General features: G+C 42.0%; 1 protein-coding gene across 16 annotated transcripts in view; it reads left to right on the top strand.

Moving 5' to 3' along the window:
• NRAP (nebulin related anchoring protein) overlaps window positions 1-27,004 on the top strand; it is a 74,844-nt gene that overhangs the window by 13,849 nt on the left and 33,991 nt on the right. For 8 of the 16 annotated variants that reach the window (XM_078346541.1, XM_078346540.1, XM_009010295.5 and 5 more), the window contains exons 10-23: window positions 2,726-2,830; window positions 3,857-3,973; window positions 6,256-6,360; window positions 7,807-7,914; window positions 9,260-9,364; window positions 15,354-15,452; window positions 16,355-16,459; window positions 17,558-17,665; window positions 17,913-18,014; window positions 19,731-19,928; window positions 20,504-20,608; window positions 23,074-23,172; window positions 24,280-24,384; window positions 25,536-25,643. In XM_078346541.1, the coding sequence (XP_078202667.1) occupies window positions 2,726-2,830; window positions 3,857-3,973; window positions 6,256-6,360; window positions 7,807-7,914; window positions 9,260-9,364; window positions 15,354-15,452; window positions 16,355-16,459; window positions 17,558-17,665; window positions 17,913-18,014; window positions 19,731-19,928; window positions 20,504-20,608; window positions 23,074-23,172; window positions 24,280-24,384; window positions 25,536-25,643 (1,569 nt within the window). Of the gene's footprint in view, window positions 1-2,722; window positions 2,831-3,856; window positions 3,974-6,255; window positions 6,361-7,806; window positions 7,915-9,259; window positions 9,365-15,353; window positions 15,453-16,354; window positions 16,460-17,557; window positions 17,666-17,912; window positions 18,015-19,730; window positions 19,929-20,503; window positions 20,609-23,073; window positions 23,173-24,279; window positions 24,385-25,535; window positions 25,644-27,004 lie in introns of all 16 variants that reach the window. The other 8 variants (XM_078346539.1, XM_078346538.1, XM_078346534.1 and 5 more) reach the window with 1 other exon arrangement.

The raw sequence follows: 27,004 nt of genomic DNA, 5'->3' as shown, positions 1-27,004 counted from the left end.
AGCCCTGAGAGTGGCTGAGTTTAGCTGGTCTCTATCATAAGCAACATACAGATCAAAATTCATCTTGAAAAATATTGAGCATTTCACTGAGTAGTGGGGCTCATTTTCTTAGAAAGTTAATTTTTTATCTAGGTTGGTGGATAAATCAGTATGCCAGAGAATGCAAACTTTTTTCCCAAATTCACTTCTCAGATGAACTACGTCTTGACAGTGAGTAAAAAAGATTAAGAAGACAATCACAAGCTAATCTTTATTCACACATCCCTCTGTCTTTTCTGGGACTAGCCAGTTGTTGTAGGGTAGAAAGGAAGCATTATTGTTAATAGTTGCAAGTAAAGAACATTGGAAGAGCAAATGTGTGTGTTGGAAGAATACATTCCATGGGTTTAAGTGATTTATTTTTTCATAATTGGACAGTTTGAATTATTTGGCAGTAAGTGGACTCTCTACAACATATACGATTTAGGAAACTACAATGAATTTGTTTCTCTTCTTTAGAAAAACACACTGCCATAGTTAGGCATATGCTCATATGAGTCTTAGGTTGTGTGTGAAGGTAGGTTGGGACCCCTTTGAAAATGTCTGCCTGAGCAAAAATGCTTGGTTTTGAATTTAAAAGGCTATTTAATCAAATTTTCTAAGTTAATTAAGTGGTCTTTTAGTGCTTTAAACCCAACGAAAAAAATGTTTTTACAGGTTTTGTTTTTCAAATATATTATTTATAAAGCTCAGGACAACTTTTAAAAATCCGCTTTTTAAAAAATATCTGGTTTCTGTATTTGGTAAAAAATGTTTTGTCCTGCATTTGGCCAATCTCATCTACCAGTGGTTATAAGACACATGTATCATTTCATATGTGTACCTAGACATGTCTGTAGGTACAGGTGAAATGTAACTTCATAGTATCATAGCTGGTTCTTGATTGGCAGGACACTTTGAGGTTTTCAGTCCTGAAAATAACAAATGCAAGAATCCAAGTGGGTGTGTTTGATAGCACCATCAGCAGCTGTTGAGAGGACTCAGTCTAGTATGGCATTTCACTGCTGTGATTTGGCATGACTCGCCAGGGCATGAGGAGGAGGGAGTGAGAGAGAAGACAGCAGGGAGATAACTATAAATGTCTGTAGTGCCTTAAATGCCAAGCAATTCATTCTTCTTTTTAACAAGTAACTAGACTTGTTAAAAGGATTATATCATGTAATCAACAGGATTAGGTGTCTTGAAAAAAGATTAACACTTACAACATACATACGTACATGCATACACACAGAGAAAGAGAGAAGTTAAAATAAAGCTGCAGGGCTGGGCGCGGTGGCTCACGCCTGTAATCCCAGCACTTTGGGAGGCCGAGGCGGGTGGATCACGAGGTCAAGAGATCGAGACCATCCTGGTCAACATGGTGAAACCCCGCCTTTACTAAAAATACAAAAAAATTAGCTGGGCATGGTGGTGCGTGCCTGTAATCCCAGCTACTCAGGAGGCTGAGGCAGGAGAATTGCCTGAACCCAGGAGGCGGAGGTTGCGGTGAGGCGAGATAGCGCCATTGCACTCCAGCCTGGGTAACAAGAGCGAAACTCTGTCTCTAAATAAATAAATAAATCTGCAAACACAAAACTATAGAGAAGAATGGGCAAAGCCATAAAGCAGATTACCAAAGAATTTGAGAGCCTTTTAAAAAGACTTAACTTTTTTTTACTTATTATATTTGACCAGAACTTTCTGGTAGTCAGGCAAAAGGAGAACTCAGGCTGAATGGTTTTCATCGTTGGATAACAGGGAGCCCAGATTTTCTAATCTTACCCAACTATTTTATTTAAGAAAATATGTGTGCCACAGTCCAGGCTCTGGTGCTGAAGCTGGGCAGGCCCCTGGCTTGGAGGAGACCACAGAGAGATAGAGCCTAACAGGGGCACCATACAGGTTGTTACAGATTTGTGGGAAAAGTACAGTGAAAACACAGAGGACTCTTCCCCGGGGCAGGTCCAGGAGTGAGGGAGGACTCAGGGACTTCTACAAGGAGAAGATTGCCTCTCAGCTGGGACTTGAAGTACATCTGGCTGCCAGGGAAGGGTTATCTGCCATGTCATGCTGGTGTCATGAAAGAGAAGATTTTCCTTTCTGGGAACGGATGGATGGTGTGGGGAAGATAAAAGAAAAGATTAAGACAAAGATTATAATCCTTAGTCTGAAACATACATTTAGTCCCATTTCAGATAATCTTATGGTAATTCCAAGTTTTTCTCCCAGATTACAAAAATTATATAATACTCCTTTTCTGGTTACATGACACATACCACTGGGGGCAACGGTACCCTTGGGGGAGACAGTACCACCAGGGGAGGTCTCCACATAGATCTGCCACTGAGAGTGAGTAAGGTAGTGTTCGAGACCTACTGGAAGACAAAGGACTTCCCTGGTTGTCAGTTAAAAAATGAATATTCCATAACTCATGAGCCTGGGAGAGTAGTAGAGTGTCTTGATTTATCCAGCGAAAATCATGATGATGATCATGATATCAGTTGCCATTATTTAGTGCTGACTGTGTGCTGGGCACTAGTGAGTGGGCCTGACTCCAGGGTCTGCCATTTTGACCATCACATGGTCATCCCTGGAATATCCAAGGTGGATGAACTTCGGTGAGAACTCTGTGAGTGACCATTGCCAAACCCTGCCCATCTCAGGAGGGAAGCATTACTCACTGAAGTTTTCGACCCCCCCCCAGCAGGGTTACCCGGAGGAGTATGAGGAGCACAGGGGAAAGGGCAGCTTCCCGGCTATGATCACTCCAGCATATCAGAATGCCAAGAAAGCCAACGAACTTGCTAGTGACGTAAGTACCATGTAGGCATGACCCGCAGAACCACAGAGGCAGACAAGTGAGACTCTGAAGCTGTGTTTACTGACACCTACACACAGATACATTTATTGTAGCTGAGCCAAAGTAGAATGTTAACCCTCAACCCCCATCCAAATTTATGGTGCCTGCTTTGGCCCCATTTGTCTGCTTCCAAGGAGATGAATATAGACAACCAGCATAGCTCACCTGAGGCCATTTAAAGCAAGTACAGATGCTGGCCAGCCAGATAAGTGGTGTTAGGAGAGTCTTTGCCAAACGACCCAATTAGAAATTGAGCATTTTAAGGAAAGAGCTGATTAAAATAAGTCAGATGATTATTGAACTGGGTGTAACCCAATGATGTATGATTTTTATTGGCAGAACGTTAGCCTGCTGGCAGTCCTTGAAAGATAGGCTATAATTAAACTTGGAAAAGTGACATACTCACAGCAGATCTTAACACACCAACTGGAACTTGGTGTCTAAGCAGAACCTGGCATTCATTTCACTCCCCTTGCCCTTTTCTTTTTCTTTCCTTTCCTTTTCCTTCACTCTCCTTTCCTTTACCAAATAACTATTTACCTATTACCCATTTACCATAACAGCACCATCTTTGCCTGAGGAAGGAAGTTACAAGATATTATTCTGCCCCTCACTAGCAGGCTAGATAAGAAATGGTGTTTAAACCAAGGACAGAATGGCTTTGGACTGACAACTTTTGTTATGAATATTTTAAGACCTTTTTTTTTCCCCATGCAGAATTAGAGTGTAAAGTGTAAAAAGTGTGAAAAGGGCCAGGAAAATTTTAATAACAAAAAAGGACCAAGTAGGTTATAGATTTAATGAAGAGAAAAACCCATGTGAATTATTTTTCCTTCAGAAAACTCTTTGGAGTAAACGTAGACATTAAGTCCAAGATAACTGGAGTAATTTCTCTCCTGGAGCATGGAAACATCAACTCCAGCCCCGCTTTGTGTGTGTGTGTGTGTGTGTATGTGGTTTTTTTTTTTTTCTTTTCAGATAAAATACAGGCAGGACTTTAATAAGATGAAAGGCGCTGCACATTATCACTCGCTTCCAGCTCAAGACAACTTGGTTCTCAAACGGGCTCAGAGCGTAAACAAACTCGTGAGTGAGGTGCGTATGGGGGGAGAACCACACCCATGAGCCATCACCTGGCTCATTTGATCTCCTATAGTCAGTGAAAGGGGTGACCCTATAATAAAAAGCTCTGGTTGAAAGTGTGACACCACCTATTCTACCCATTGGTGACAGTTTCCAAGAACAGAAATGCAGTAAAATGCAATTTACAAGAGAGCCTAGAATTAAACCAATTATATCTTTCTCTGGTGGTTCAGAAGCTACTGCCTAAATCCTCCCAGGGCTGTCAATATTCAAAAGTGCCAGGCAACAGGTTTCAAGTTGCCAGAAAGAATACTGGAGGGTCCAACTTTTAAAACAAATCAAACATTGGAAAAAGGGTTTCAAACGTCAAATCCCTCTCGTTCTCTTATTATTGAAGTCTGAGTTCCCAGAAGCTGGGTGTTCCATGTGAATTTCCCTTACCTTACCTGCTTCACAGGCTGCCAGAGGGGTGTGTTTTGTTTGGCTTGTCCGGAGTTTAAGACTTTTTTATTGTGAGGACTATTTGGCAAGGAAATATCCCCTCTAGATCCTCAAATTCTTCTCACACCCTAGTGTGTTCTTCGCTACAGCTTCCTTCATTTGCATTTCTTATCTGGACTCTGAAGGCATTTGAGTTGGCAGGCTCTGGAACAATTATGGCAATTCAAAGCACTCACATAACAAGCTATCTGCAACTCACAAACAGATATGCAAATATCCAAAAATATTTTCCTTTTCTAAGAAAAAGGAAAAGCCAGTCCTTTACCCTAAACTGTTAGTTAACCCCTGGTCCTCTAACTTGGGGCTGCTCTGAGTCACAAGGAGTGATATTTTCCTAAGCCTCATCAGGAGCCTCAGATACTTTGAAGTGGTAGATGGCTGCTGAGGCTTTGGAATCTGCATTTTAAACAACTATTCCAGATAATTCTGGTGCTCTAGACCAGAGATCAACACACTACAACTTCAGTGACAAATCCAGCCCACAGCCTGCTTTTTTAAATAAACCTTTACTGGAACACAGTCACATCACATTTGTTTCTCTATTATCTGTGGCTGCTTTGGAACTACAAAGGCAGAGTTGAGTATAATAATTGGCAAAGAATATGTGGCCTGCCAGACCTGAAATATTTACTGTCTGATCATTTATAGAAAAAGTTTGCTGACCTTTGCTCTCACTCACAGAACACTAGATCTAGATGGGACCTTTTTCCACCATTAGACTATCACTTTGTCATATGCCTGGAAAGTAAAGTGTCTAGTTCTGGGTGGTAGAAACTTTTAATGACAGACTGGATCCAAACCACTGGGAGTTCAGTTCTACCACCCAGGAATAACGCTATTAACATTTTGGTCTTTTTTCTATATGAATATGCTGTAACTGAAGGGATGAATATAAAAATACATTTATAGAATTAGAATTAGACTGTACATATAATTGTGTCTACTTTTTAACTTTATATCATACTATAATGTATCTTACATCTTTTAAAAGACATATCCCCACCATGTAGTTTTATAAGATATAATTACAAATTGAGTTGTATTTCCTTTGGTAGAGCAGTTGCAAGGGAACTTTCCATTTCTTTATGTCCTTATGTTTAGTTGGCAAGATAAACCAGCCATCTATTAATGGTAAAGGCCTTAGCTGCCTTCTGTTAATTAGCTGGGATAACTTGGAGTCTATTTAATAACTGTAGCTTCACGTCCTACATACAGGCACCCAGGAGAGCTTAAATAGCCAACTGAGAAGACACTCTGCATCTGAGCATTCTCATTTATTATACTTCTTGTAAAGTAACTTTTCTTGTTGAATTGTATTAAAGTATACCTGTAAAGATGTGCATACACCATCAATGTATAGTGGGAGGGATTTCCCTAAGTGGGACACATCTATGTGACTAGCACTCAGATCAAGAAACAGAACACAACCAGATATCCCCCTAAGACATTTCCATTATAGGAAATACGATCCATCCCCCTAAAACATTTCCTCTCAAGAGTAACTATCTGAGCTGTAAAACCAGTTTTGCCATTTTTGAGTTATGAAATCTTACGATATTTGTTCAAAGTGACTATGTACTTTTAATTTTTGGAATGAAACTGATTATTTACTATTTATTATGATTTGTTTTTATAAAGCAAAATACGTCCTGCTAACTTAGTGTATTCTATGTTTGATATACTAAAATCTTGGGTTGAAAGTTTTCTAAAAATATCCTAGTCAAGTCCTAAGACATTTTCAAGAGTGATTTGAGATTTGGTTCTATTGTGCATCTGGTGTTTTGATTTCCAAGGTGGAGTATAAGAAGGATCTGGAAAGTAGTAGAGGTCACAGTATCAACTACTGTGAAACACCTCAATTCAGGAACGTGAGCAAGATCTCAACATTTACCAGTGATGTGAGTTTTTAATGCTAAGCTTTTGTTTGGGTACTTTTTGTGAGCTTAGTCTTTAGGTCTCTCATAAAAGGGACTGTCTATGGGAATGGAATTGTGTGTCTTGGAGAAACATGGCCTTTTAGGCATAAATGCCTGAGTTTTGGTTAAGGCTGCCTGCTGGGATTGGTCCTCATAGTGTTAAATTCTGTCATATGCCCGATCTTGACCCTGAATCCTCTGGGCAGGACCTGTCTTCTCTGACCCCTTGCATCCTTTGTGTGTAGTACAGTGCCGGGCTCCTAGTGATGAATGCTGGTGAGGGGGCCTGGCTGAGCATGTGATGCCCCCTCTCAATGTGACTTTGTGCTTCTGAGTTAATATGATCTCATTTCACCCTCAGAGTCACCTGGGGAGCCACACATTATTACCCTCTCTTATAGATGAGGAGATATGTGCTAGAGGGGCATTTGCAAATTTGGAAATTCTCAGAGTAGGTCTGGAGATGTATCCTCATGGATGTCAAAAACCTATACTAGATAATATAATTTTACTTTTGCTTAGCTGCACATAATAGTAGAATTTAAAATTGCAAGGGACTGTGTAAGGCTCACTGAGGAATTTATTTTGCATAAATGTAGTGGTTTAAGAGTCAACATAGTTGATGTCGCAGTTATTAATAGCAAAGTGGCCAATTTTGGGCAGTTGTTTAAGCTCCCTGAGCTGCTCTGCCCAACTCTAAAATGGGGATGATAATAGTTCCTTCCTCCTCATAGAGTACTTGTGAAGATTAACTCAGACAAGTAGAATGTGTAATATACAGTCATAAGTAGTCTTCTATTTAAATACTCGCAGTACCTAGAAGCTCAGTGGTCTCCCAGGTTAGGTGATTTTAATACCCCAAATTTCCTATTTTGGTCTTCTCTGTCATCATCGTTATTTGGTAAGTAGCCTTTGGCACATAACATTATTATTTCACATGGTCCCACTAGTGACCAATTTTTACATCACAGAATTTGGCAACGCTCAGGTTTTGTCCTTCATATATTTAGAAATGGAAGTAATGGCATGCAGTGATTTGTACCACCCCCAGCATGGGGCTTTGCATGTGATGCCAGCATAGTCAGTGCTTGCAACTGTCTCATGGTAAATTTTCACATTGGAAAGATCTGGTAAACTTAAAATTAAAAATGTGAAAACGAACACAAAAAGTAAAGTCTGTTTTGTGCTGTCTGTGCTCGTCAGATCCCATGTTTCCTTGTTTTCCTGTCTTAATTCCAACTTATGCCGGGTTAAAATTTACATTATTAAAAAAAAAAGTTTGCCTTATTTTTTATTCTGTGATACACTGACTATTTAAATAGGTTATATTTAAGCATTTTTTTCTTTGGATTTAATGCATTAAGATGAGTAGTTGATCTTCAACTAGTTGCGAAGGGTATGCTTTTGTTGAAAACTGTTTCCATATAGAATAAATATAAAGAAAACTACCAGAACCACATGAGAGGCCGCTATGAAGGAGTTGGTATGGACAGACGCACTCTCCATGCTATGAAAGTCGGCAGCCTGGCAAGCAACGTAAGTCCTTTTATACAAGGGCCTGTAGGAGTGGAGTGGGGTGGGGCATGAAGAATTCAACCAATTCTTTTTAAATTTCCCTTGAAAAAACAATCTGTCTTCTATTTTAAAGACTGTGGAAAGACTGACCCAAAAGAGTTTCTAAATGTTAGTGAAAACAAGCAAGGCTAGGCAAAATCCCTGAACATTTTCAAAGGCTTCAATTTACTGATCTTAGCTTTCTCTAATTTGGAGAGTATTTTAATCTATTATAGTGAATCCAGTGTGATTAACACTTTGGATTTTTGAGACAGAAAGAGAAATGAATAATTGTGATTCTTATTCCAAATTCCCACAAGTTCCAAAGCTTTTGTGATTTATTTGGAGTTGGTTGGTTGGTAAACTGGTTTGTTCCTTCATCCATTTTTTTTATCATTGTATTCATTGAAAACCTACTGTGGGGCTGGGAGTGGTGGCTCAAGCCTGTAATCCCAGCACATTGGGAGGCCGAGGCGGGTGGATCACGAGGTCAAGAGATTGAGACCATCCTGGTCAACATGGTGAAACCCCATCTCTACTAAAAATACAAAAAATTAGCTGGGCATGGTGGCGCGTGTCTGTAATCCCAGCTTAGGAAGCTGAGGCAGGAGAATTGCCTGAACCCAGGAGGCAGAGGTTGCCGTGAGCCGAGATCGCACCATTGTACTCCAGCCTGGGTAACAAGAACGAAACTCCGTCTAAAAAAAAAAAAGAAAAAGAAAGAAAACCTACTGTGGCCTGGCACTGGTCAAGGTAGTGGGATAACAGAGTAGATCAGGTCCTTGTTTTCCCCTGTAGCAAATAATCTATTAATCTCTCTTTGGCTTTGTCAATCCAGTGTATAGGTTTACAAATGCCATGTTGTAAATCTTGGAGGTAAAGGACACTTAAAGGAACCTGATTTCATTATTAAAACATACACATTTCAGATTTTCTCTGCTTAAGAATGTCAAATTTTACCTTTAGAAAAAAGTTAAATATTCTAAAGACTCTTGACATTTCCATCTATTTTCTTGGGGTTAGCCAAAGAGCATTTCCATTGTCTATCCATGTGCAAATGCTTCTTTTCAATAAAAATGACAAGCATTGTCATAATTAATAAGAAATATAAAGTAAATGTGCTACAGATGGAAGTCATCTACTTTTGGATTAAGAGGAATTCAGATTAATTAAAGACAAAAGTGTGAACATAATTTAATTTTCCTTGAAGGTGATGAAACTGAATTTGTTTCTGGGTATTTAAAAAATATTTCTTAAGACATTCAAACAAAGCCAAAAGAAAGTAGAAACTGATTTCTCCATTCTTATTCTTTTATTCATGTTTTAGGTTGCTTACAAAGCTGATTATAAACACGATATTGTCGACTACAACTACCCGGCCACTCTCACGCCTTCTTATCAAACAACAATGAAACTGGTGCCCTTGAAAGATGTAAGTTATCTTCAAACAGCTCTTTCTGCTTTGTCACATGTCACTTTCTCCCTGAGGAGTGATTTGTAGGCAGCAAGATGGAAAGAAACATGATACCATAGTTCATAGGGGGTTGAAGGGATTGAAAAAAAGGAAGTCCTTTTCCGTTTTGCACTAGGAAGTTCATTTATGTGTGCTTCACCCTCTTAGATTTTCAGTGTGAACTAGGAACAACTCTAGTTTTGTCTTGCAAATAACCTGAGGTTCCAGTTTTTCCTCTAGAATTCAGTGAGCTTTGTCTGCTGGGCACATTTCAAATGCTTTTTCCGTAGCAAGGATGACTTTTTTTTTCTTTTAGAAAAAGGTTTGACATGTAGTATGTTAAGGACTGAAGGAAGTAAAATAAAATGTTTGTACACAAGTTGAGAGGTAGTGGTAATACTGACTTTATTTTTTCTCAGGAGCACATGGGGAAGTATGTATATCCCTTACTTATTACAGCAGTAATTTTATTTGTGGCTTGGCTTGTTCCAAGCAAAATGTGTATAATCAATTAAATTTCTTGTTTCCTGATTACAAGAATTTTACATGTTTATTATAGAAAATTTAGAAAATACGGAAAAGTACAAAGAAAATGATAAAAGTTACCTACTAGCTTAAAAAGTACTTAAGGTGTCTTAGAAGTAAGGTTATATTGTGATTTTCATGAAGATTATCTCTAATCAATTAATAATTTAACAAATAATTCAACATATATTTATGAATGCTCAGTGCTACTTTCCTTTGGGATCAGCACAAGTCTAGAAATTGATTGAGGTTTTGCTACTAGTAGATAACTCTCTCTCTCTCTTTTGCCCAGGGTTGGGGCAGTACAATTCAGCTGGGTATCTCTAGTGTCTAATGCAGTGTCCAGACATCAAAGGACAATCATTGGCAAATGACATTTATTGAATAAAAGGGGCTTTTCAAATTTGTAATAAAACAGGAGGTAGGAAGCAGATGAATTGTTCAGGGGCCTAAACTTTGCTTCTCTTTTTCTCAGGAAGTTTGGTTAGATTGACTTGACTTACTCATTTCACAAAGTTAAACTTGACCCCTACCAAAGCTACTTTTTTTTTTTTCTGTATACATTATCCAGGAAACTTGCAGATGAAGGGCACCTGATTAAAATTTGATTATGTACTTTTGCAGTAGGATTCTAGAAATTATGCCTAATAAGTAGCACTAGCAATGCAAGATAGAGTCCTGTGTACTCCCATTATGACATGACTTGCTACTACATTTATCTAGATAAGACTCTGGACCAAACCAGGCCCCCGGAAGCCCACCCGGGGAAGTCTGATACAAACTTAAATTAGACTGGATTGGAAATGTTAATTGAGTTTAGAGGTGGGTTCTAAACTGGCAGCCCATGAGTCACAGTCAAACTACAGAAGTGTTTTGTTTGGCTACATAGTGTTTGTTTGTTTGTTTGTTTTTTATTGGACCAACATGTAGAAGTTCTGAGTTCAGATCAAAACTAATATGCTTACCTTTCCTTGAAAACTCTGAGGAATTCTGCCCTAGTTCCTACAAGGCAGCAATTGGCTGGGACTGAGTGGTGGCTGCTCTCTGTTGCTGTACCCCCTTTAGCTTACCTTCCTGGTTCTGATATGAATTTGAGTTTATCACCCATCATGTAGGGACTTTAGTATTCAGGAAGTTTGGGGAATCCATTTACAAGAACAATTGTGATCTCTCTGTCTGATAATCTTAAAGGCAGTGAAATAGCCATGAAATTAAATAAGCAAGCATGGGTTCTTAATTTGAGAGAATTCCCTTTAGATAGATTTTATAAATACCAATAGAATTAAAATTAGACTCTATCTTTAGCTGAAGAAAAAAAAAAACCCTTCAAAATGTAGATTGAAGCAATGGCCAAGCATTTGTGATGTTGCAAAGATGTGATTAATCATGGAGACTTCTAATTATGTCCTGCAGAGTCAGGTAATTGTGCTCAGTAACATACTTAATGCAGAATTATGAGGAAGGAATGTGCCATTTTAAAAATACAGTTTTCGTGACATTTTAGCATGCATAATTCTGAATTCTAATGGACTCTATTATGAGATGAAAATTTTTCCTTCTGAATTAATGCATCAGGAAGCCACTGTACTCTAATCTAATTAATAGTTGACATTGAAATGACTTTGTTTCCTAATTTTCTCTACACACCCCATGTGCAAAACTTAGAACATGCAAAAACTTTTCTCCTTGAATCATTAACTAAAAAGCACAAAAAGATGTTGTTTTTAAATCTCCAAATCCAACAAAACACTCCATAGCCATTATCAGGAGCACTGTACTATCTCTAGGTCTTGTTCTAGAAGTTCACTTGTAAGTCATTTGCTTGTTTCTGGAATGCATTTCCCTGTCTAAACAATACGAATTCTGGCTAAGGGGAATCCCTTGCCCATCTTTAAATGCAAGTAATAGTTTGAAGCACATTAGCTTTGGCCAACCAGGTTTAGAGTGTATAAGTTAAAAGCTACCTTACGAGGCGGACTCCCAGGGTGTGAATCATATCTCTGATACTGACTGCCTGGATGACCTAGAGCAAGCCACTTTCAGTCTCCGGGCCTCAGTTTCCACATTGTGAGGTAGGGATAATAATAGTGCCTAAACATAGGGTGGTGGGAAGGATTAAATGAGTTAACATGTATAAGGGCACTTGGCATGGTGCTGGGTATGTAGTAAGTATCATGTGTTAGTCATAATTATGATTAGCTAGTGTTGAAACAGGCAAAAATGAAATGAGTACAAGACCCAAGGAAGACATAAAATATGTAAGTTAGTAGCCAGTGGGCCCAAAGTGGCTATTAGACCTATTTCTTTTGTGTCACTAGATTTTTTTGTTTTTTGAGATGGAGTCTCACTCTGTTGCCCAGAGTGGAGTACAGGGGCACAATCTCAGCTCACTGCAACCTCTGCCTCCCAGGTTCAAGCGATTCTCCTGCCTCAACCTCCTGATTAGCTGGGACTACAGGCACGTGCCACCATGACCAGCTAATTTTTGTATTTTTAGTAGAGACGGGGTTTCTCCACGTTGGTCAGGCTGGTCTCAAACTCCTGACCTCATGATCCACCCGCCTCGGCCTCTCAAAGTGCTGGGATTACAGGTGTGAGACACCATGCTCAGCCCAGGTCACTGAATTTTAAAAATATTGAACTATTTGTTAGCATTTAAAAGTTGCAATTTTTTCATAATAATATGGGTTTCTGGTTTTTTTTTTTTGGAATAACTCAAAAATCTGCTGTTGGATGCCCTTCATAGATGCTTGACAACCGCCTCCTAGAGCTGGACAGCCGCTGCCTCCTTTTGCCACAGTCCTCTTATTTCCCCAACAGTATCTACATATATCTTTTCTATATATATCTTATACTTCACCAAAAAAGAGGTGTTTAAAAAAAGTAAAATGAAAGAGAAACAAAAGTCCAAACGAGCTACCTGCATCTTTAAGTGGGAGGCAATGGAGCATCAGTAACTCCTTAGGCGGCCTGAACATGTCCCTACCCTCTATACCAGCCCCTGCCTGGCCTTCACTTCCACCTTGCCAGAGTCCTCAAGGAAACTGCCCTAAGCTTGGTACTTTCATAGAAGATGTAGGTTCAAAAGAGGAGGAGGCAGAACCCCCAGTGCTGCTGGATGCATTGACTGCCTGGTTCCCACCTCACGACATCAAGAACTAGTGAATTTTCCCCAATAATAAGGCCAAGCATTGAGCTTGTACCCTCCTAGAGATCTACCTGGCTCCCAGAGACATTTGTGATTTTTGGGCTACAAAGACTCCCTGAGGTGGGTTGTCATCTCAGGGAGGTGGCCATAGGATGTAGCAGAAGGTAGGAAGAAGACAGAAGAGCAAAGACAGGTTGTAGTCTAGACAGACAGGAAATGATAGGACAGTACAAGAGTGTCCAAGGTGTGGGCCCCTGGGGAGGGGAGAGCCAGCTGGCAGAGGAGCCTGGCCAAAGCCATAGGTGAGGTCCAGGCAGAAACAGCACTAGATAGTGGTGATACAGAAAAGGGGTGTTGTTCTTAGGCAAAACCCAGGCCTGAAGAAGTTGCCACACTCTGTGGGATTCTGGGTGGGGCCTTTGGCCTTGGGAAAGAAAAGAGAGACATGAAAACTGTGAATGAGTGTTCAATGGTGATCCTGTGACTTTGAGCCAAGCTGGGGGAGCCCAGCTGGCAAACAGGCCCAATTTGGAGCCTGCGGGCACAGAGATTCAGGTGTCCAGAGGCACTGGGTCAGTTTGGGATCCTGGGAGTGAGGACCCATCTGAGATATCTGTGTATGCAGGGAGTGTCTGAGTTTGCTTGCTCTGCAGAGTAGAAACCCCATGACAATTTGTTGATGAAATAAATGGATGGACAAGTGGATGAATAAAAGGGACCAGATGAACATAAGGGAAGAAAGAGGGTTAGGGATGAGTTTGCTTCTTCCTCTTTTACCTGGATTTCATCTAACCTTGGTTAAATCCCAAAAGAGGGCCAGGTGTGGTGGCTCATGTCTGTAATCTTTGCGGGAGCTGAGGCAGGAGGATTCCTTGAGGCCAGGGGTTCCAGACCAGCCTGGCCAACCTGGGGAAACCCTGCCTCTACTAAAAATACAAAAATTAGCCAAGCATAGTGGTGCATGCCTGTAGTCCCAGCTATCAGGGAGGCTGAGGCATGAGAATCGCCTGAACCCAGGAGGAGGAGGTTGCAGTGAGCTGAGATCGTGCCACTGCACTCCCACCTGGGTAACACAGCAGACTCTGTCTCAAAATAATAAATAAACAAAAACAAATTGTGCAAGAGGTTATCTGCTATCCCCAACCGCTCCCTCTTTTATTTATCCTAGCCCTACTTCTGCCTGCGTAGGTTTCTGGGGCTCTCACTCAGCTCACCTTAGCCCCTCACCCCTTATCACCTACTCTCTAGCTTCAAACCTGTTCCTTTACTTCTCTGCTTAAGTTCCCATCCCCTCTACAGTGGATCTTGGTCAGGTGTGTTTGGAGAAAAATAAGATGACTGGATGCATATATTCTTGTGTGCAAATGGCTAATAATTCTTAATACTTGAAAGGGCAATTTGTGTTTTCAAAGGAGAAAATTCTCTAGACCTTGATGTCTTGAGGTGGAAACCAGGTAGTCAATGCATCCAGCAGCACTGGGGAGTCTGCCTCCTCCTCTTTTGAATCTGTTTCTTCTGTGAAAGTGCCAAGCTTAGGGCAGTTTCCTTGGGGACTCTGGCAAGGCAGAAGTGAGGGCCATGCAGGGGCTAGTGTAGAGGGTGGGGACATATTCAGGCCACCTACAAGGAGTCACTGATGCTCCATTGCCTCCCACTTAAAGATGCATATAGCTTGGTTGGACTTTTTGTTACTCTTTCATTTTACATTTTTTAAATACTTCTCTTTTTGGTATATAAGATATATATAGAAAAGTACACTATGTGTGGATATACAGCTTTAAATATTTATAAAATGATCTCATGCACATATTTTCATTGAGAATAAGCCCTAGGCACAGAATTATTGGGACCTAGGACATGTATATGTGCCATACTGTTTTTCAAAGTGGTTATACCAACTGCACTTCTTCTAGCACTGTTATGAGAGTTTTCCTAAGTCCCCATCCTTTGCCATCACTTTGTATCATCAGCAGTTTTAACTCTGGCTCTTCAGGTTGTGTGGAGGGGTATCTTGTGCTTTTGGTATGCCTTTCTCTCATTAATAGTGTGGCTGACCATCTTTCTCTATGTTTGCTTGCCAGTGAGTTTACCTCTTTTATGAGTTGCCTGTTAGGTCTCTCACTCTATGATGTATTTCTGTCTGTGGGCTTGGAGTGTCTGTCAGTATCCAGCTGGAATATCTGACTCTTTTTCTACATAGTAATTTGAGAATTGCCACTTTATTGAGCTTGGGAGAGGGAACTAAGCAAATCTTCGAGAAAAGAGCAAATGATATCTGTGCCTGTTTTTACCCAGGCCAATTATAGGCAGAGCATCGACAAGTTGAAGTACAGCTTGGTGACTGACACTCCGCAGATTGTTCAAGCCAAAATCAATGCCCAGCAGCTGAGTAATGTAAGTAACCAGCCCCTGCCCAGCCGGATGTGAGGGTCTTGAAATTGCTGCTTTGACGCCTCTGGGACATCTGACCTTCAAGGATTTGACTTTCGTGAATGGTGACACATGTCTTATTACAGCCAGAAAATGACCCCCACTTCTTTTAAACTTTTTATTATGGAAAATTTTGAATACATGCAAAGTAGAGAATAGCATAATGAATCCCCATGTACCTGTCACCCATCTTCAACAGCCATCAACTCATGGCCACGCTGCTTTGTCTACATGATTGTCCAATTCTTCTCTTCCATATTATTTTGAAACCAATCTAGGGTATTGTATAATTTAATCTGTAAATATTTCCGTATGAATCTCAAAAAGGTAAAAAAGAAAAACACATTTATATAATTTCAGCATATCACATCAAAAATCTGACAATAATTCTTAACATCACCAGTCATCCAATGTTCAAGTTTAATTTCTGGTCAAGAATGCTTCTTGGATGAGGCTGTATTCACCCAACAGGAATCACATGTCTGGTTGACCCTCCTCTGCATGTGTGATTTAAGATGGCTTTTTATCATTGTGAGCAGGCATTTGATAATTACCCTGCACTGCACAAAATGTTTTTTTAAAAAGTTCAATATTCTCAAGTGCTTGTAGGGGGAGTTGGTGAAGCAGTCACGGGGAACTCTTTTGCAAACTTACAACTTCGAGTGTGCCTTTGAGTTTTTTTTACTTTTCATTTGATACCTTCAGTTCACTAATTTAAAACATTTACAAAAAGTACAGGCTTCCTTGTAAAATGCCTTTTCCGGAAACTCCTTCTCAGCTATGGATCTAAGGGAAAAAGAGTTATGGGTCCCTAAAGTTCTCTCTGCCCATACAAAAACCCTACAGATTTATTCTAAATCCAACAGGTGAATTACCGTGCTGACTATGAAAAAAATAAGTTGAATTACACATTGCCACAGGATGTCCCTCAGCTGGTGAAGGCCAAAACCAATGCTGAACTCTTTAGTGAGGTAAGCGAGCAATGTGGGGAGAAGAAGGTGAAGGGGGTTATGGAGTGGTATCAAAACAAAGATACCAGGATGATCCACCAAGTTGGAAGTGTCTGTCCCTGAGAAAGCCTCATCAGAGGCACCCATCAAGTTGTAACTTTGAATTTTGCTATGTCATGGTGCATGGTAGTTTACTAGTGATAAATTGGTCATAGACATTTATTCCCATTATATGAGTATGTATACAATCCATGTGTGAATATAGATACACACACACACACACACACACACACACACACACACACACCCCTACATCCTCATGGTCATCATCTTAGTGAACTGGTGGTTTGCTGTGCGGAGGAAATTTTTAAGATCAATCTGCATCATCAGATTTCTCTTGGAGACACAAGTGGGCTATGATTTGGCTTCTCACTCTAAATGGAATTTTGGGGGCAGGAGAAGAAAATTTAAAAAAACTAACATTCTTTAAATGCCTGTTCTATCCTGGGGTAGGCACTGTATGTGTGGAATTATCATAAGCCCCCAGAGGTATTATAGAGGCACAGTTAGTGGCATGGGCTTTGGTGTCAGAGAGACCTGGGTTCAGATGTTGACACTGCCATTTTTAAAATTTATGTCACCCTAGGTAAGCTCTTTAATTTCTCTGAGCCTCACAGGCCCAATGTGAAGATTTGTGGTTAATGAGTATGACTCATTTACGAAAAGGCCAATAAACAGTAGCTGTTACTGCCAGGGCAATGTCAACACTTCACATTTATGTTATACTTCACCAGTTTAAGATCTCTTTCCATATATTCTATCCAATTTATTCTCACAGCAATTCTGAGAAAGAAAATATGATACTTTGTTTGCAAATAGGAGACTGAGGCCCCAAGAGGTCACTGGCTAAAGTCACATGATCAGAAAACAACAGCTCTACAGCTAAGGACTCACTCAATTAACTGTGTTAATAATTACTGTTACCATTTTGATAATAACAGCCAAGACTCTGGTCCGTAAATAGAGGAAAAAAACCAACTTCGCTTTAAAAATATCGTCTTTGGCTTTCAGCAGGAATATGGGTAGCAACTCCTATTCACTTGTGGTTTTGTTTGTCAGGTTAAGTATAAAGAAGGCTGGGAGAAGACGAAGGGGAGAGGATTTGAGATGAAGCTGGATGCCATGTCTCTGCTGGCCGCCAAAGCCTCTGGGGAGCTTGCTAGCAATGTAGGTTTTCTCTCATTAACTCAGGAATGCATAAGCAATGGTTCCAATAAAATGTCAGTGGTCCTGCCGCAAAAATAATGATTGTTAACATTGTAAACATCGCAATACTTTAATCTTCTTCTGGATTTGTGAAAGACTGGCGGGGGTGTTTTTTCAGAATTGTTCCCCTTGCGCTTGTTAAAACCAGAGCCTCTTAGACAGCAAAGTTTCTCTCTCACTCACAGTAGATGTTCTTCTTTCTCTCAAGATTAAATATAAAGAAGACTATGAAAAGACAAAAGGCAAAGCCGCAGGAACAGCCGACTCCAGGCTTCTGCACTCCCTGCAGGTTGCTAAGATGAGCAGTGAGGTAAACCCTTTTTCTGACCCCCAACCCCTCCCTTACAGTTGTGTTACTTTAAAAGTTTTTCCTGGGCCTATTTCACTTGGGACTGTTACCTTTTGATTCACTTCTACCTGCAACTCTTTTCTTTCCTGGCTTGCATAAGAAGCTTGTTTGGTTTATTTATTTTGCCAAACTATACTATTTTTTAAAAGTATGTGAGGAGTGTGGACCTAAGGGTGACAGCATCTGCTGATCAAGGTAAAAAGGTGTTCAGCTGCATATATTCATGTCACAAATGTTTGCCAAGTGACTACTAAGGGCAAGACACTGTACAAGACCCTGAGGCTTTAAGAATGAACAGCACATAGTAAGTTTCTCCCTCGTGTAGCAAAAGCATCCTGCTTAGTGTGGTGCTGTCCTGGTCCTGTGGTGACAACACATAGGATATTCAAATATTTAGCAAGCTGGCAGCTCCCAGGCTCCAGCCAATCAGAATGATGATGCTTGTTAACAAGTGTAATGCTGGAGAGGAACCTTGTTAATACTCAAAAGGCTTTGAAGGAGAGTTCTGCTGGAAGAAACAGACCTGGTTTCTAATAAAGTCTTCCCTACCGATGGTGAATAGGCAAAAAAGACACATGAACATGGAGTATCTGCTTTATGAGGGCCTGCTCCAAGCTGTGAGGCCAACTTATGCTGCTCCAATGGTACAGTTGGATTTGGTTACCCAATGAGTCATTAAAGAGCCATAGTTTGAATAGAATAAGTTGTCCTCTGGGCTGCCATTTTGGATGTGTCTACAGAATAAGCCGAATGAAGTGCATAATCATGAAGCATAAAGAGGCATTGAGAATTTGGTTTCAGATTAGACAGAACACATTTGTGTTACATATTTGCAGTTGAAGGAACTGGGGGTCCAAAAGATTGTGTCTTGCCCAAAGCCATCTGGTAGTCGGTGGTAGTGGTAGAGGGGTAGTGAATCAGACCCTAGAACTCTTATTACCTGGCACCACACTTTTTCTACTATAGCACAGTTTTTCACCGTCACCACACCATCATCACCACTGTATCACCATCACCATTGTCACCATCACCATCACCATTGGCATTGCCACCACACCATAATTACCATCACCATTATCATCACCACCATCATCACTACCATCACCACCACCACTATCACTACGACCATCATCACCACCAAACCACCACTGTTATTGTCATGCTAACATTTATCAAGTGTTTGCTATGTGACAGTCCCTGTACTAAGCATGTTTCAGCTATTATTCATTTACTTATCATAACAGTCTCCTAGAGGAACATGAGTCCTTGGAGAGGTGTCGTAACTTTCCAGAGGTCAACCTGATCTGCTGTTAAAGGGCAGATCAGGTTTGAACTCAGGCTTGGCTGGCTCTGCAGCCCAAGCTTCTTGATTCTATCTCTCAAAGCATCCATGAGAATTGCGAATGGAGTGTTCTCCTGGAGCAGCCAGGTGAAAAGGTTTAGCATTGGCAAGAGACAGTCCTCCCAGAAACAAAGTAGTGTGGAACCTCAGCTCCCTTGTGATGCTGCCTTATAGACCCAGGACTTGGGTCACGCCTTTCTGACGGAAGAGTGGCAGTGCCCAGACTGCTGATTCTCCCGCTCCTAAAAGCTTGGGAATCTTTCCTGCATTTTCACATCACTTCTGCAAAGGGCGGGCTTCAACTGACAAAATGACTTTGTTTTGGTACATTCAAGGTTGAATATAAGAAGGGCTTTGAAGAGAGTAAGACCCGGTTTCACCTACCCATGGATATGGTAAACATCAGGCATGCTAAGAAGGCCCAAGCTCTCGCCAGTGACCTGGACTACAGGAAGAAACTGCATGAATACACTGTGCTGCCCGAAGATATGAAGACTCAGTGGGCCAGGAAGGCCTACGGGCTCCAGAGCGAGGTGAGCACACACGTTGCCAGTTCTCCTTACGCATCTCTTGCAATTGGACATGGCTTCAGAGTGAATTCAAACCTGTGCATGAGTCTATTACATAACTCGGAAGACTAGGAAGAACTGCAGGAAATGTACTGGGGCCAGAAAGGACAGATGGGGAGGTAGGGATGTAGTTGACACAATGGAGACTGGAGGGTGGAGGATCAGGGCTCAGAGCTAATGCTAAAGTTAAGATGTGTTGGTGATGGGGATGGGCAAAGGAGAAGAAAATGTTGAAAATGGTAAATCAATCTTGGAAATTTAGCAGGTTGGCAAATAAAGGCCCTTGGTCAACAAATATGAGAAATATCCTTTTTGCTAAGGTTGGGGTGTCTCAGCGCAAAGGTAGAGCATGCTACTCTTATTACAAGGCAGGCCTAGTGGTTCTACCTCCCAAGTGGAGATATGCCTGACCATAAAGGAGCAGGGAGCAGTTATTCTAAGAAGGCAAATACAGGATCAAGATCTTGCTAACTCTCCCATCACTTTGTCCTGTCTCTGTCCATGTGCCCGATGAGAGCTTTGTGATTTTTCTCTTGCAGCTGCAGTACAAGGCTGACCTGGCATGGATGAAGGGAGTCGGGTGGCTGACAGAGGGGAGTCTCAACTTGGAACGAGCCAAGAAGGCTGGACAGCTGGTCAGCGAGGTAACCTGCACTTGGGCCCCTGGCCTGCAGCAGTCCTCAGTCCCTGAGTCATGGAGGGTGATCTTTGCCTCTAATTCCCCTTCACTACCCCCAGATTTATTTTGGGTGTGGTTCAAAGTGGGAGCACTTCATTTCACACCTGTAGCACATTCTCAGTGAACTTTCCACACCCTTAAACTTCCTCAGATGGTGTTATTAAAAAAGCCTACTGATTTACTTTAAGTAGCAGTTGCATCCAAAGAATAATTTGGTTTAGAAAGGTGTAATATACAGCACATGAGAAAACAGCACTGCTTATGTGAGCAGTATGTGATTCCTTTTGAATCAGGGAGTCCAGTATTTGGAGGATAGGGTTCTTATTATGCCTGTGCCTTAAATTCACTGCAGATTTCAGGCAAGTCACTTAACCTTCCCGATCCTCGTTCTTTCATATAAAAATAAAGAGGCTGGATCGGATACTTTCCCAGGTCCCTGCATTTCTAAGCCCTTGTTCCCTTTATGCCATAGAAAGCTGGGTCTGGCAGCAGGCAGAGGAGGACTTTTGAAGGACATTTCATTGGGAAGTGTCACTATTTCAGGAACTTTGTTTGGAATCTTCAAAGGGCATTCTTGTTTCAGGGCCAAGAAGGCTGAGTCGGCATATCTCTTGCAACTGATAACAATGGTGATAATAATAACTGCCATTTATGGACTGATAATCATTATTGAATCACCACTTTGGGTGTATTACATACATACTGTTATGTGTAGGTCACCACAGTCCTATGTGAGTAGAAGGTATGATTATTCTATTAATATTTCCATTTTATGTATGAGGAAAGTGAGAGTGAAGTTACACTTTAAGTAAGTAGAAGAGCTGGGATCTGTACCCAGTGTGTTTGATCTGGTGCCCTGGCTCTTGACTGTGAGACAGTATTGCATCTCAAAAGCATATCTTGTAATTTATTTTTATATTTCCACTGTACTCACCCTCCTCTGAGACAGACATATTTAGGGTTAGAATATAGAATAAGGTGAGAGAAAAGCACAACCCTTTAGGGCTCTCATTACCCGACTTCTTGGAGACCAACTCAAGTTCAGGTGGAGCAACCAGAGCCCCATCTGTCTTAAACAGGGGTGCAGCAGAGGGGAGAGAATGCAACTAGATGGTCCTTGAGATTCAGGAATGTCAGTTTCTATCTCATTTCATGTATTGCCTACCAATTTTTAAGCTCCTCCAGGGTCAGGAGGATATCACCTCCTTCATCTTTTTTATGTTCCTTCTGTGCTCTGTAGAGAGTAGTTTCCTGGCTACTCAGCAAGTACTTGTGATTTGACCAATGCATAGTTTGGGATGGCTGGGAATTTCCAACAATGGCAGGGCAACGGGACTCCCTTCAGTTAATGTGGTGAAGGAGTTTTCTCCTTCAACACAATGGAACTAGGGAGGAGAATTAGAAGTCTCTTTGGGATGTTTTCTGGAGAACTTTTTTTCCCTAAAGGCAGAAAATTTGCAGTTTCCAGTGTTCCAGTCACTATGTTGGGTTCAGCTGGTAGCTACAACCCTCTTGCTGATGGCGTGGGAAGTTTGCCAGAACCAGGCTGAGAGCTCATCTCTGATCTCCCTGCCATGTGAAGCTTTTGCTTCCACACGCCGTCCTCAGTGGCCACCTTTCCCAGCAACTTTGGCAGTTTCAGTGGAAAAGCCAGAGGAGCTAATCTTCAGGAAAGACAAGAAGTCCCTGCGGGGGGACAGAATTAGCACACTGAAAATTTGCCAGTTAATTCATGGTTGTGAGATGGGGACACTATGAGGACAAGACCTTAGTGATCTGGAAAATCAGAAACTCACCTGAAGCCGAATCTCACCTGCCTGCCGGCTTCTGTCTGTGGCTCTGAGTCCCCTTCCTTAAAGCTGTTGCCTCCTGTACAATCATGATAACACCATGGCAATGGCTATGTCCTAACACTGTCCCAGGGACCTGACTCATGCATAAAATATGGTGTTGAAGCCTCTGCTCCCCCATAGACTGAAGTAGCTTCTACAGTTGTGCCCATTGGACACTCTAAGCAAGGGTGGCTCAGATTGGATTAAGTGATGTGCCCGAGGTCATGAAGCTGGAAGGATGTACAGAGAAGATTTGAACCTCAGTCTTCATCATCGTAAAGTTCAGGTTTCCTCCACCTCACCCTCCTATGTTAGGTCTAGATTTAAAAAATGTATACCTCCCTGGGGCACACAGTGAAATACAGGGTTACTGAAGAGGAAAATTACATTTCCCTTTCAGTAATAACAACTAAAACAAGTTCACTGGAGCAGGCTGTCTCAGGCCTGTGTGGTTCTGTTTAAGCTGCAGGACCAACTAGAACATTCCTTCCAAGGAAGTGCTTGGACCACAGAAAGTATGCATGTATGTGTACACATGTGTAGGGCTGTAGGGGCAACCCAATCTTAATGCTGTGGGGTCCCTTTCCCTTGGAAACAGAAAAACTACCGGCAGAGAGTAGATGAGCTGAAGTTCACCAGTGTGACCGACAGCTCCCAGATGGAGCATGCCAAGAAGAGCCAGGAGCTGCAGAGCGGGGTGAGTCCTGGGCTGCCCTTTCTCCATCAAACTGCTGTGTCATGGGCCTGGAAACCTCCAGGGACAGCAGCAAGTGCTGCCCAGGCACAGTTCAGAAACCAAAGAGCCTTCCCTTTAAATAGGTTGGACCCAGCTTTCCCCAGGCTTCCAGGCTGTTTCTGGAACTGGACACCAGGCCCTTGCTTTATCCACCACCATCTCCCCTGATTTTTTAGGGATAGATGCAGGGCTGACTTTATTCCTTTTCAGCTTCCAGTATTCTCTAGTTCCTTTTTTATTCTGTCTCCTATTTCTCATCAAAGACTCTAATTCTGGAGCCAGGAGAGAATTCTCTTGGAGGAGGATGTTTGCATTTGGGGTGTGTGCAGGTCACACCCATATGAGCTTATTTATGGAGCCAGAACAAAGAAGCACCACATACATTACTTACAGATTAGTTCTCTGCGCCAAGCAAAACCATAGTTGCTGTAATCTGTCCAGGACCTTCCTAGCTTTCCTTCCTAAATGTCCAGGTAAGATACCTGCCAGAAAGGATACTATCAACATAACTCAGAGTCAGAAGAAGCCACTGTTGGGAAACTCAAGTTGGGGATGGAGGGGAAGTGGGGAAAGAAAGAGAAGAGTGATAAGTTTGCCATGGAAGAGATGTCCACACATGCTCACTTTCCTGGTGTCAGTACCCATGAATGTATTAAGGTTGATGATGGAGGAGCAGGAGGCAGAGTTTGCTTCTTACTTTTCTCACCTGGGAGTCTGTACTAATCTGAACCCCCTGGTGGTATATTTTTAGGGCGACAGACAGTATAGATAGCAACAGCTTGCAGAGGTTGATACCATCCCAAAGGAAAGGTGTGAAAAGAGAAACCCTGGAGGGGTTTTCAGGTTAGCTCCCTGCCCCATTTTCCTCCCAGCTCCTCCCCACTGCTTCTCCTCCCATCATTTCTCCTTGACTACATCCTGCCACTCAGAGTCTGATCTGGTGGGTTTTGTGATGGATTTTCTGTGCAAGTCAGAGAAATGCCAAGCAGACAGATATACCATGAGGGATGTCACCCTCCCCACCTCGCCCCTGCCACCTGCTCCTGACTCAGTGCTCTCTCCCAACAGGTGGCCTACAAGGCAGGAAATGAGCAGTCTCTCCATCAGTATACCATCAGCAAAGACGAGCCTCTCTTCCTTCAGGCCCGAGCCAATGCTGCAAATCTCAGTGAGGTACAGAGAGAGGGAGTGGGCAGCATGAGCTCTGCTCCCCTGTGCGTATAGCCACCTGGTCAACCAAGCCCACCAGTCATGGTGTAGTGTCTATGTCAACTGAGGTTACATACATCTGGTTGTTCTAAAAACAGCTCACCCAGCAGATCTCACTCTGTTCAGTGTTGTAGGGGGAGAGGAGGACAGCTTTCACATGAATGAGCTAGTAGAGGACCTGAGCTGCTGAACATTTCCTGGGGTGGGAGGTAGGGGTTATTCTAGGTGCCAAAGTTGAAACAGCGTAATCATGGCAGAGGGGAGTAAGAGCTCAGACATTTGCTCCAAATGGTCTGGGTTTGATCCTTGGTTGCCACTTACCAGGTGTGTGTCCTTGGCAAATTCTTTATTCCCAGCTGTCTCATTGGTAAAACAACGCCAACATTAGTCCCATCCTTACTAGGTTGTCATCAGATTTCAATGAGTCTCAGGGGCATGTGCACAGTGGTAGCTGTTAGTCATGAAAGCATCCATAGTTCCAACTTTCCCCCTCTCGGTATCTTCTGGGGAGGGTGTTTTCTTGGCTCTCCTTGCTAAGCTCTCGGGTCTTTGGGTTCCTGATTTGAGAAATAGATGGGGAGGAGAATTGGAAGGAGAAACAGAGGCTAAGTTGATTCACACACAGAACGGGAAAGGAGCCTTCCAGAAGAAAAATCTTGAAATTTGGAGATGGGGCAGGAGAGAGAATGGAAGGAACAGGTGGACTAAAGGCTGGGGGAAGGCAGAAGGAAAGAGAAAGAGGAGCAGCTGAAGCCACTGCTGGCTGGATGGGCTACATGGACAGAGATGGAGAACAGACCTTTCAGAAACGTCGCTGTGTGGTATTATCTCGCCTTTGGCATGTTCTTAAGACTTCCACGAAAACTCCTAGTATTTGCTAAGGCTTCTGGAGTTTAATTTCTGCTTTTCTTGATTGAAGCCCTGTGTGTCAAGAGGCCTTAAGGCAGGAAGAAGGCCTGGCTGTATTCAGACTACATGATTTCTGTGGCTCTCAGAGAAGGATGTAATAATCGGTATTGCTTTCCTAGAATGGCCATTAGAGTCTAGAGAAATGCTCTCACATGAGAATCCTCTCACATGAGGACCTCCTCACCTTCTCTCCTAAATCCCCTTAGAAACTGTATAAGAGCAGCTGGGAAAACCAGAAGGCAAAAGGGTTTGAGCTACGTCTTGACTCCTTGACCTTCCTGGCAGCCAAAGCCAAGCGGGACCTGGCTAGCGAGGTGAGTACATCACCAACTTGTACAAGAGACTTCAGAATCCCGCCTTTTCATACCTGGGAGATTCTCTGAGTGTCTGGGCAGGTTCTTAATCTCTCTGAACCTCAGGATTCTTATCTGTAAAATGGAGGTAATAGCAATCCCCTTGCAATGAGATAGTCACATCTGTGCCTATCTATTTAATAACTGTTTGCCACACATTGATTTTCAGTAAGTGACGACTTATTATTAGTAGTGGTAGCAATACTAAGAATCCAAATTTCTCACTTTACAGATAAACTGATGCCCAGAGACATTTCATGACTTTCTAAAGACACTGTGGTCTGTTAATGGTTAATACAGGCTCTGGTGTCAAATAGACCTTGGATAAAATCCCACCTCTATCATCCATGAGTATAGTTACTTCAGGCAGGTTGTTTAACCTTTCAGAATCTCAGTTAACTTGCTGGTAAATTGGTGATTGCAAAATGGTGGTGAGGAAATGGAATGAACCAATGTAAATGGAGTGTTGTATAGCCTAATGCAATCTGTTAGGAGCCAGATACGAGAGAAGGAGCTTGAGCCAGAATGTATGTCAAACTCTGCTTCCTTCATCGGGAAAGTCCATCTTCAAAAAAAGATCAGCTGGACCAAGAACAACTGGTTTGGTGATGTTATTGGTTTATATTCTGACACAAGCTCTCTCTCTCTCTCTCTCTTTTTTATTTTGAGACAGAGTTTTGCTCTTGTTGCCCAGGCTGGAGTGCAATGGCACAATCTCAGCTCACTGCAATCTCTGCCTCCCAGGTTCAAGTGATTGTCCTGCCCCAGCCTCCCAACTAGGTGGTATTATAGGCACCTGCCACCATGCCCAGCTAATTCTGTATTTTCAGTAGTGAAGGGGTTTCTTCAGGCTGGTCTTGAACTCCCCACCACAGGTGATCTGCCCACCTTGGCCTCCCAAAGTTCTGGGATTACAGGCATGAACCACCGTGCCCAGCCATAAGCTCTTTGTCTTGTTAGTTGGTAACAGTATACAAATAAGCACTGGTCTGTGGATGCTCTTGAGTTCCACAGGCTTGTCCCGTGCTTGGTTTATATAAAGGGTTCCATAAGTGGTGGCAGGTATTGATACTGTTTGTTGTTGGCAGAGCTGAGAGCAGAACCTGAATCTACCACTGGCTGAAGCAATGATAATGTTGAAAATCACGCTACACACTCATGCCTTCTGACAGTTTTCACAGTTTTTTTCATGTTTCTTCTTACTTCTGGTCCTTGGTACTCTCAGCCTGGTTTGATTTTTCAAACAACATGCTCCTTTTTGCTCCTCATACTCTGCCAGATAGATATATACCCCAGTTATCTTTTACTTTGAGTCCCTTTTA

The sequence above is a fragment of the Callithrix jacchus genome, chromosome 12 (assembly GCF_049354715.1).
Source record: "Callithrix jacchus isolate 240 chromosome 12, calJac240_pri, whole genome shotgun sequence".
In the NCBI taxonomy this organism is placed as follows: domain Eukaryota; kingdom Metazoa; phylum Chordata; class Mammalia; order Primates; family Cebidae; genus Callithrix; species Callithrix jacchus.
Note: the sequence above shows the minus strand (reverse complement) of the source record. Positions and strands in the feature narration are given on the sequence as shown.